General features: G+C 34.0%; 1 protein-coding gene across 1 annotated transcript in view; it reads left to right on the forward strand.

The window, feature by feature from the left end:
- The window catches only part of LOC132695821 (sodium channel protein para), a 29,113-nt gene that overhangs the window by 3,609 nt on the left and 13,467 nt on the right, over window positions 1-12,037 (forward strand). Inside the window, exons 2-6 of the mRNA XM_060660323.1 lie at window positions 4,009-4,053; window positions 8,097-8,273; window positions 9,194-9,226; window positions 10,539-10,694; window positions 11,468-11,673. Of these exons, the coding sequence (XP_060516306.1) occupies window positions 8,127-8,273; window positions 9,194-9,226; window positions 10,539-10,694; window positions 11,468-11,673 (542 nt within the window). The 5' untranslated portion in view covers window positions 4,009-4,053; window positions 8,097-8,126. The remainder of the gene's footprint in view (window positions 1-4,008; window positions 4,054-8,096; window positions 8,274-9,193; window positions 9,227-10,538; window positions 10,695-11,467; window positions 11,674-12,037) is intronic.

Consider the following 12,037-nt stretch of genomic DNA (forward strand, 5'->3'; position numbering starts at 1 on the left):
GGGAGGTGGCTCCGCCCCTGAATTGTCGCGTTGTTAATTTCGCCCGATCGTAGTTGCGATGTCCCCGTTGGCTGCTGCGCATCGCTCTGCTGTTTGATTATCGTTCTCCACGTGTTGGATAAATGCAGAGCGTCGTCTCTCGTATTGAGGTGTCCGGACTTTTCTATTTCGATGGCCTCTCGTATAATCCTAGTCCTAAAATCAGGAATATTAGCTATTTGTTTGCAAGTGCCGAAATCAATTTTATGGTCTGTCTGATGTTGGTGCTGAAACAAAGCAGATGTTGTTTGTTTGTTTCTTATGGCTAAACGATGTTCCTCGAGCCTGGCTGAAATCCTTCTGTTGGTCTGTCCCACATACGTCAGGCTGCACGATCCGCATGCTACACTGTATACTCCTTGGTTTTCCAGAGTAATTTTTTGTTTTGGGTTTCTTAGTATTGCTCCGATGGTATGGTCAGGTTTGTATGCCGTTGATATGTCGTGTTTCCGTAATATTCGGCCGATTTTGTCAGTAACCCCCTTGATGTATGGCAGGACAGCGATCGATCTTCGTTGGGTCTCGTCCTGCACTCTCTGCTGCGGCTGTTGTTGTTTACTGATTGCCTTGCTGATGGTACGCCTTTGGTATCCGTTTTGTCGAAGACAGGTACTAATTTTCTTCAGTTCTTTATCTCTGTTCCTCTCGTTTGTGAGCCTGAAGGACCGAGCAATTAATGTATTTGCCACTGCCTGTATCTGTGATGGGTGGTGATGAGATTTAGCGTTCAGATATCTATTAGTGTGTGTTGGTTTTCTATATATATATATATATATATATATATATATATATATATATATATATATATATATATATATATATATATATATATATATATATATATATATATATATATATATATATATATATATATATATATATATATATATATATATATATATATATATATATATATATATATATATATATATATATATATATATATATATATATATATATATATATATATATATATATATATATATATATATATATATATATATATGACACTATATTCCGAGATATCATCCGTTCGCTTGTTGAACTCCGACTGGAATCCTGCAGACGTTTCGACAAAATCTAATTTGGCATCTTCAATGCTCGCGCTCCGAAAACACTTCGAACACTTGAGCAGAAATATTTTAAATAAAAATAATATCTAAGTTATTTGCTAATGCTATGTATCAGGTGGCCAATTAACAAAAGTAGTTCGCCTATCTCGAAAAGTAATTGTTGAAAAGACTTGGGGTGAAAAAACTTACAACTGAAGCGGCCAAGAAGAAATGCTAAAATATATTTTTAAATTTCTAGAATCGTGGCCAGGGAGGCTATTCGCATGTTTTAATTTTAAGTCCCGTTCTCTGAAAAGAAATATTATAATACAGAAAACTAAAATTAAACCCGTTTTAAAGATGGGATAAATTCGACTCTTTCTGGTATAACACTTTTTACTCTGCGTTTTCAATGTATTGAAAATAAACACGCCGCTTGTAAAACCTTTTTACAGGTAGAAAACTCATTTTTCACAAATACACCAAAATATAGCTTGCAGCTTTAATAAACACCACCGTTATAATTGTTATCTAAACTTTTTTTACCAATCATTTGAAATATAATTTTGCTAAAAGAACAAAAATGAGGAATTAATAATGGCAATTCCCAAAGATGCGACATTATTTTGAGTTTTTTTTTTAATTCTTTAACTGTTGATATACGTTAGGAAAAATATATCGAAATGCGGTATCCACTAGACTAGACTAAACTCTTATTTGGCTATCTTTTCTTGCAAAAAAAAGTGATATCTTAGAATTCAATTTTTTTTGAGAAACTAATTTTTATTTAGTGACGTCGCAAATCTACATCAATCCGCAGCGTTCATAGCGTAAAAAAGGCGCTTTTCAAAAACTCCAAATTTGAAAAAAATGCGTGCAGTCATTCTGAAATTATTAACAATTTTAACAATATTATTCCCTTAACAAATAGAGCGAGAACCATTTAACGTAAAAGAATCGAATTTATCCCAAATTTACACCGTTGTCCATTTTAGCTATTTGCAATATATCTGTATATATTATTTCTAAAAAAAGAATTTTAAGCTTTTCCTTTTGGTTTTAGTTTTGTCTTTATCTGTTATTTAAATTTCCTCGAATCCGGCCAGCATCGAAATATGCTCCTTGCTGTAATCTGTCGGAACAAAAGCAAATAAACCGAACATTGCCCTGATCAAAAATGAAAGAGTCTCTCCCTTGGCTTGAATTCACGGAAATTCGGCAACTCTAGTTAGATAAATATAAAAGTTTTTCTACTTGGAAACAATCAAACCTCAGGGAATATTCTGGAAAAATGATCGCGCCGGACGTTATATGTGATTAAATAAATGACTTACAATATTAATCCTGTCGGACACATTAAATATCAGAATGGTTCTTTCCTTTACGTCTGTGTATGTATTTTAGACACACCCCGAGGGAACTATTTTTCACGAACGAAAAACACACCCTGCTTTTGAAAACTAGATTACGAATTCGATAATTGAATCATATACGACCATGACCCAGTTTACTCAACGGCACACAAATTATTCACCAAACTGGAACAGTCTTATTGTCAAAAAAAATGTATAAATAAACGCCTCTTACAATTCTTGCAAATAAAATTACTTAAATCTAACCTTGTTATTATTGGAAATTTTGGAATGAATGAATGCCTCTGACAACCACATAACTTTTAAAGCAAACCAAAATTATATTGATAGGATGTCACAATTTGTATAATAAAAACGTTTTTTTAACATGATAGTATCGCTTTATGTTTAATTTCCTTTTGCCTTTTTAAGTTTTATCATTTTATCGCAAATCGGCTTGGCGTATTGAATAACGCGCTTCGTTTTATTTCCACATATTTTCTTTAACAACCTCTCGACGAAATACATATTTAAATTTATTTCGTAAATTCTCTACATTACTTGCATTCGGGTCGAGCACTGTTTTGCACGCGCCCAAATTGAATGATATTGTTTCCATGTAGCATTCCAATTTGAAGTTGAGTCTGCAAAACCTTGTCTATAAAATGGAAGCCTTAATGAATGCAAAATTCGATGCGAAAACAACGTGCCTCTGGACAAAACAATCCCCATAGCAAAAAGCACAATTAAAATTCCAAACACGACCGGCCAGAAAAATTTCCATAGTTTTTTCATCGCCAGACAAATTGCACTTCTGCATTTGTGATACACCTCAGCAATGTCTAAATTATATTGGATTAGTTGTTGTCGCACGTAGAAACTATAATCTTTGATTAGTGACAATATAATTAGAGCAGCAAAAAGTGTTGATAATGACTTTATTGTGTCGAGTTTAAACTGCAACTCGAAGCTATTGAAGGACATTTATCGCACACACTAGCGAGGACACATTGTTTACTATAACAGTCGCTCAAGCTGATCCTAAAATTCTTTCAACCCTGATTTACCTTATCTCACTTTCGCACAGAAAGTTATTGTCTTTGTTTTAACATCCATTTTGCTCGGTCACTCTATGTTATTAATGAAAGGTTTAGTTTTCATTTCTGAAACAAATTGCGATAATAAATTTAGTCCAAAATTGATCGAGGGTATGTGATTTCCTTACAATTAAAAGGTTACAATATATGGATATATATACGAAATATATTTTATGTTTTGTAGATCAACTCAACCCAAGCACAAAACGCAATGATTGACACATTGAATGATACCCAATAATATTATTTTAACCAAATTAATAAAATGCTGTGTATTACTGAGTCTTACTCAGTATACTAAGCACTGATTTCGACCGGGACCAAAACATCCCTGTTAAATAAAAGCCAAGCTTCACTTCGTTTACAATGTGTATGTGTCCAAGATCTTTCGAAATATTATGCATGTTGCATAGATCAAAAATTAAATTGCCAAGTGAACAAATACATATAATTCTTTTTTGATTCCAGGTTAGTTATGTTTTTGGCCCCCAAATCTACCCGATTTGATATCAAGTAAGTACACTAATATATTCTAAACATCACATTCGAGTGAATTACCTATCCAAACTTTTCCAATTAATTCAGTGTGCGTCTCAAAATAGCTACGCGCGAGGCACCTGAACATCCTCCGTATCATATTAGAGTATGATATCAATACTGAAAATAGTGACCGTAAATTTTTGACATCTAGACTGCCGTACTAAATTTAGATATTTCAAAATAGAGCCAACCATATAAATTGTTCGACATATATATGTTATCGATCGATATTCGAACATTTCTCTCTAGGTAAATATTTCGAGCTCTTTCAGGATGGTATTAACGCATTTGTAACGACACGCAAGTTATTTTTACATTTTCGAAACGTCTAAATGCGTTCAAATTGCCAAACGTTATTAAATTGAATATATCGAAATCAAATTTAGCTGTAAACATTGAAAATAAAATACATAAAACTACCCCGTTACATAATACTGAACTCGCAATGCCTAGAGGCTTTTAGTCTCACGGCGCCAACTGAAAATCCATTAACTAATTAGAAACTTAGGTGTTAATTCGAAACGCGAAAAGGACTATGTCGGCTTTTTTCCATTCGGTGGAAAAAACAAGTGGAAATTGGTTTCAGATGGATTCCAACAAAATCCGGGCAACTTTTAGCTAATTTTGGCATTTATATAGGGAAAACGATTTCCAATTCGTGTTTATTTGTGTCTGTATTTATTTATAGAAATAAATTTCAGTTATCCGAGTAGCTGAGTGTAAAAAATGACGAAATATTGCTTTGAAGTGCATCGAATGGAAAGAAATTCTGTGAATGGAAAAGGCGAGGAAGTTACGAATCTTTAATTTCCCCTCTTAAAATAAAAAAACAGATCACCCGTATTCATTTAAAATGTCGATTTCCAAATAGAACAAGATGATGAGTGTTGACTTGGTGACGTCAATGCATAGTGTCCGCGCCGAATGGAGATAAAACCTACCACTCATTAGTCCCACCCTCCAAGCCAATAATGCGTTTTCGATATCTAGATTAATTAGTTGATTACAGTGGGTAGTTTTCCGACAAAAGTGTGCGAAAAAACTCTTGACTATTTTCGAATGATCATCTTAGATAATTGTGATTGGATTAAAAGATCGTTAACCTGTCGAGAGACTAAAAGCTATATTTTCGCCGAGATACAGGCAAATTTTTGGGCCAAGTTATTAATAGCTAAGCAGGTTTTACTGCCATAACATAAGTGAATTAAACTCAATCGATTTGGTTTACCCGTGAAAGGTTTCGTTAAAATTGATGTCAATTAAAAACAACACAATGGTAGGTCCCAGGTGTTACTAAATTAATATTTTGAACGATCGCAAGTGTCAATATTGACTGGAAACGGTTTTATAATATCGGTATGATCGATAGTAACTGCCCACGGTAAGTAATCAATTTAGTAGTAAAGGAAAATGCCAAACCGCGTTCGATTTTTCGAAATAATACTCAAACCCAAATGAAAAATCGTATGTATTCAATGACGTTCCAGGGTCTCGCATTTAAATAAGCCCTCAATTTAGTCAATACGCTATAAAACCTAGGCCCTGGTTATCAAATTAAGTTTTATTAAGTTTACGAATGTAAACACGTGTGACGACGATGACATTAAACTCCGGCGCAACGAAGTTTGACGAAATAAAAGAATAAATATTATTTTACTATTAAACCCACAAAAGGCTGGTTAACAAAGCAGTTTGTCGACTTTTTTACTTTAATAAAACTTTGCATGAAGTTGAAGCCGGCCTTAAGGATATCCGTTGAAGTTTTATCAAAGTCTTACACAGTGAGCGGAATTAGATTTAAACACGATCAATGGTGCTTGATTTTCGACCTTTCAATTATTTGTTACTCTCCTCTAAGGATTCGGATTGTATTTCCACAACATTGGGAATCGTTCAATCCGAGGGTCATTGGAACCAAATTCGGTGATTCTAATATAGCGGCTGCATTGATTGAACGAGGTCTCTAGATAAGAGCTAATTTTGGTAGAAATCGATAACGATCCTAAATAAATAATACACCTAGGGAGTCATATTTAACAAATCGATACGTCAACTACGAATATTGACTCGGTTGAATAATTTGAAGTTCCACATATCAATTATTACCGGCACCGTATGGCATTTTTTTCGTTAAAAGATACCCATTTACGCTGACAAGTTAGAAATCAATCAATAGTTGTGGAGATGCAGTGGGGGAATACCCCCAAGTTACGGTCTTAAAGAAATGGGAATGATCATTAAACACTATTTAAGCCACCCAATGTAACAACAAAAGAGTAATTTAGACATTCTCAAAAATTACAACCGAATTATTGGGAATTTGCATTCGAAACAAGCTGTCAATAACTGATAATTAGTTGGCATCATGATCCGGTTCATACGAACATCAATAAATGGGACTAAATTCATTTCCAAGATAATCGTGCTTAAAAACTGAGGAAAACAATAGATCTACTTTTGAATGAGTTATTAAAAACCTTTCATTATACAAAGTTGCTAATTGTTTCGATTTTTATAACCATTAAACTATGAATAACGGAGTTCGTATCCAATAAGGTCATACGAATACGTTTGAATCAATAATCTACTAACGCATTCCCTGTGTATGTGGACAATAGGCGACCAAAAGTACTTGATGCACTTTATAATTTAGTAGTTTTTTAAGACGATAACTAAGTTGTATACTAATAAATCGAGGAAAATTTACTGGGTTTATTGTGGATACATCCAGAACAAAAGTGGAACAAGCTATATAATAAAAGATCAACGGATAGAAAAAGCAGGACCTTTATCGATCTAATTTAGGTCAAGAAAAGTGGTCGGCTGTTGCTCTACTAGGCGCAAAGGAAATGAGACATAAAACCCAACAATCTGAAGAGATAAAAATAAACCAAAGGATAAACGAAGTGCCTAAAGGTTGCTTTTACGTCGATTGTCTTAATACGAACTAAATAAATGTTTCACGTATACAAATTATTGCAGTTTGATTAAGTCTGCAGACGTGATTTAAATTTAACTCTTTTAATACGTTGTTCGGAAACAAAATCCTTTAGGAGTAAAATGTTACCAGAAATTTGTCTAAAATTTCACTTGTAACCTCTGATCTTGAGAGTTACATCATAACGCTATAGAGGATAAATTTACAAAGATTTCCATCAACCGTTTATTTGAGGCTGAAATAACAAGTCGATTTGGTTTGCAATTTAAATAAGAAAAAATAAATAGCTTCCGCTTAAAATCTCCTAAAATTACCAAATATAATAAAATTTGTCAAATGTCCATATACAAACAAGCTTTTTTTTTATCATCTGTATGTTTCATGTGCTATCACCGCGAATTAATTTTATTTTAAGAGGCAACGCGAACCTGCTCTAAAGAGCAGTAAACATATTATACTAATGTAATCTGTAGATGTTGACTATCCCAAAAATAATAATAATAATAATTTACAAAACCATTTTCTAAATATTTTTCTGAGCACTTTTAGCAACCTGACTGTCTATCGAGCCAACTTGTTCTTTCTTACATTAATTTTTAATTTTATATCGTAATTTTTACATTTCAACTGCCGAGATTGTTAAACTCACATCAGCAGCGCTCCGCAGTGGTGGGGTATCCGATTCTGTTTTATTTGTATTTTTGCAGACCTTCTCACACAGACGTATTACTATTTACTAATTGCTAAGCAATGTGAGCTGATAAATGGAAAATAGAATCCGGCTTATTTAAATAGATTTAGAAATTCAAGCCGATCGCTCAAAAGCACTTTGATTAATTCGAGTTCTAAATATATCACCAATCGGTCGATACGAGCTTTGAGTATAAAATAATGTTGGAAGAAATAGAAACAGGTGGTACTGCACAAACTTCTGTGCATGTTTCAGCCACCTAAGTATTCTAACTTAGTGTTATAATATAGTATAGATTCTCCACTATGAAGGTGGACAATTTTTTGCGCTTAAAATAATGTTGAATAGTTATGGGGCGAAATAATGGAAACTCGGTAATTTTTTAAGGGTATCGTGGGGGCCTAGGCGAGAGGAGACATGTCCGTCGTCTCTGACTCGTTCTCTGAGGAGGAGCGCAGTCTATTCCGTCCATTCACCCGCGAATCGCTCGCCGCCATCGAGGCTCGAATCGCTGAAGAACATGCCAAGCAGAAAGAGCTCGAAAAGAAGAGAGCTGAAGGAGAAGTATGTCAAAAAACACCTTTTATGTCACACTATCCTCCACTATCACTTCGCAATCTTTTCTTTCTTCTTACGTATTTTTTTCTATCGTCTACCAATTCATTTCGCAGACGCCAATCATCATTCTCGAACTTTTTGGTATTCGTGCTAATTAACGTATTCCTGTTGTTTAAACGTTAACAATTAGAACGCAACATTCGGAAATTATAAACTTCATCTCGAGTTGCGCACCAAAATATTTCTAATATTTTAACTTCGAATTGCAATTATCTTAATCATTTTTGCGCATTGGAGGATAACTGACTTTGCCCTAGTTCTTTTTGGCAAATGTGATTTGACTCTCTGAGTGGTGAATGCTGAATTATCAATTCGATGACGCGTTTAATCGTAAATGAACAGAAAGAAGCATTCTAGCCCGCATCTACGTATACAGCCGCTACGTCGCTGTATCTTGTACATTGCTTTTAGCTCAGGCGACTTAATTTGACTAACTTGCTATTGTATAAAAAATTCTATGTTGCTACTACGTCTATGCATGATTTATTTTGTTGTTGTGACACTCTTGCATCTACAAATAGGTACATTAAAGGCTATACCCTAAAACTGGCGGTCATAAAATTAAATTGAAATTAAACCGTTGACTCTGAAGTCGTACCATTGATTTTAAGTTTTATTTTCCATGATAATAATGGACTTTTTTACCCTACATTCTCATCACATAACATCACAATCATTCGTCACGGTATCCCATGTATATAAAACATTCCACATTAATAATTTGCTGTATTTAAAAAAAATCACAGCGCTGAAAATACGGTCAGCGTTTAAAAAATTTGAGACGTTTATTGTGGTGTCAGTAGATAGTATTTTGAAGCAACGTTGACGTGGCTTATCGGTGTTAAACTAAATAACCTTTATTGCAGACTGGTTTTGGACGAAGGAAAAAGAAAAAAGAAGTAAGATTTTTCCAAGTGAAAATGCTCTGAAAGAGTTGCTTTTTTAGCTAATCAACGAAATGCTTCTGACGATTTTCTAACGCATATATCGTCAGTTGCATAGAAATTCAAAGCTTGTTTTATTTGCGCTGCTTTAGGCCACTTGATAGTGATTCAAACGGCTTCTGATTACATATTTTTAAAGCCTCTGGTTACATGGCGTATATTTGTCATTCGACGTTGTTTGAATCACCACGCACGATAGTGCATTTTGAACCCGCTTCCCACAAAATCAACACAGACGACGAACATGTTAATAAATAAAGCTACCACTGAAAGTAGCTAGTACACAAGCAAAATACAGGCGTGCAAAACACCGTATACCCACTCACATTTTACACAATTAAAGTTAATGAATTTTTGAGGCAATGTAGACCATAGGACTTCTTTAGATTTCATTACTGTTTTTGTATGTTAGAAGTTAGACAGCAAGTTGATGACAGGCTGCTTTATATACTTTAGGTATGACTGCCATTCGTTGGGTAGATAGCCACACATTTAGAACACAATAATACACCGCTCTTACTGTTAATACGGTTTTCATATTTGTTAAACACGCAATTGTTTAACGAAATATGATCAGATATATTATACTTTTTAACAGCAAAACAAGCTACAGTAAACTGTTTCCTTAATAATAACGCAAGCGAACGTGGTGCGGCATACAAACCTACAACTATACAGAAATATTAGATTATCATAGTATCTGCATGTTGCATTGATGAACAATTTGTTCTTAGATTAAGAGTTTTTACTGTAGATTTTTTTGCATTAAAAAGATTTTCGAAAATTTTGCAGTGTATTTACCAAACCGGCTTACAAAAATACGAAAGCGGGATCAGATCGCTGGGGGAGACAGTCGACAATGATGAGTGTTGATGGAGATGTTTCGATCTTCCGTTGTTAATAAATGTTTGTCTTAAAAAGTTAGGCTAATGCAATGCTTGGCAATGATAAAATTAAAAATATTTGTTCGGATGGTTGACGGACATTCTAGCAGCCAGATCAGTCCAACTTTATAAGAGTAGCAACCGAACGCAATGGAAGTCTAGGAAATATCTCCTATGTACAATATTTCTGCTTCCTTTGAATTTTCCGACTTTTCTCTCTTCCATTTTCTTTAGAAATGTAGGTTTGCTAATTTAATTCGATTCTCCCACATTATATATTATCAAGTTTCAATGTTATTTTGAAATACGAAAATTAAAAAATGACAAAATACATGTTTGAAGATTTTCGAAATTTAACTACTTAAACAAACTGCTATTGACAGATTCGGTATGAAGACGAGGACGAAGATGAAGGCCCCCAACCAGATCCCACTCTGGAACAAGGTTTGCCAATTCCAGTACGTCTGCAAGGTTCTTTTCCTCCAGAACTTGCGAGCACACCACTCGAGGACATCGACCCCTTTTATAGTAACCAATTGGTAAACGATATTTAACTACCGCATTAATTTAGCGTCATATATAAATCCTACACAAGCGAAATCTTGGTCGAAAGTATCAACCAATTTATTTGAGGTGATGATAGACTCCAACGAATACCCGCTTCATCTACAAGACAAATTTTATTTCCTTGCTTTAGAAAAACAATAATGCCATTAAATATTATGCAATTTGATAAGGGTTGAGATTGAAGTTGAAGGTAAGATTAACTTGGAAAAACCGAAAATAGTGCCCGCAAAACTGAAATAAAATATCAAATGTCAACAATTCTGAATAGCAACGACCAACAATAAGGAGTCAATACAATTTTTAACCGATTTTAGGTCTTTCGTCCAATTCACAAATATAGCTAGTTTTAAGGTTTGCTAAATTCAGTAAAATCAATAAATTCTTAAATCAGTACGTAATGATCTTGAAATCTTACATTAAATTAATTAAATATCTTAAAATATTCGTACTAGAAACTATGCTGTATGCAAAAACAAATTTATATGCGAAGCAAACTTTTTTTATTTCAAAGTTAATATTTTGGCCTAAATTTTCCCCAAAGTTCGCTTGTGTACAGAAGACGGTGGAAAACCGACGACAGATTCGAATAACCCTTAGAATAAATCTATAGATTGAAATAATCCAGGAAATCAATTCACACAAGACATTTTAATCGATGCACACTTTTATACAATTGTCCGGATGGGAGATTTTATTTAGTGTGGATTGAAACAAGCAATAAAAAGTTTTCTTTCCGTTGTTTCAGACGTTTGTAGTAATAAGTAAAGGGAAGGACATATTTCGATTCAGCGCAACAAATGCCCTTTGGATTTTAGATCCTTTCAATCCAATCCGTCGCGTCGCCATTTATATTTTAGTGCATCCTTTGTTTTCACTTTTTATTATTACAACAATTCTAGTCAATTGCATCCTCATGATTATGCCAACAACTCCCACCGTAGAATCAACCGAGTAAGTACACACAATCTAGTATTAGCTAATTAGTAGGTGATGATATACAGGATATTCCCAAAAATTAAAACAGGAGCCAATGCAAAATTTTAATGGTTCATCTAAAGTTTGCACCAAAATTACTTCAATGAACAATTAAACTGATATTAAAAACACCAGTGCGGTATGTCTTAATGAAACTTTTAAAGGAAGGTTTGTTGTTGATACATATTCTAATGTCCATTCATGAAAAATTCTAAAAAATGCAAGGTCTGGTGTTTGTATAGCTTTCCTATTTTGTTGGCAGTGATCTTCCCTGGTCACTTACTTGATCCATGATATTTGGGATACTCGTGTATAGTTCTGAATTATCCAGAATATTCTA

The sequence above is a fragment of the Cylas formicarius genome, unplaced genomic scaffold (assembly GCF_029955315.1).
Source record: "Cylas formicarius isolate icCylForm1 unplaced genomic scaffold, icCylForm1.1 PGA_scaffold_12__32_contigs__length_19106922, whole genome shotgun sequence".
Taxonomy (NCBI): Eukaryota; Metazoa; Arthropoda; class Insecta; order Coleoptera; family Brentidae; genus Cylas; species Cylas formicarius.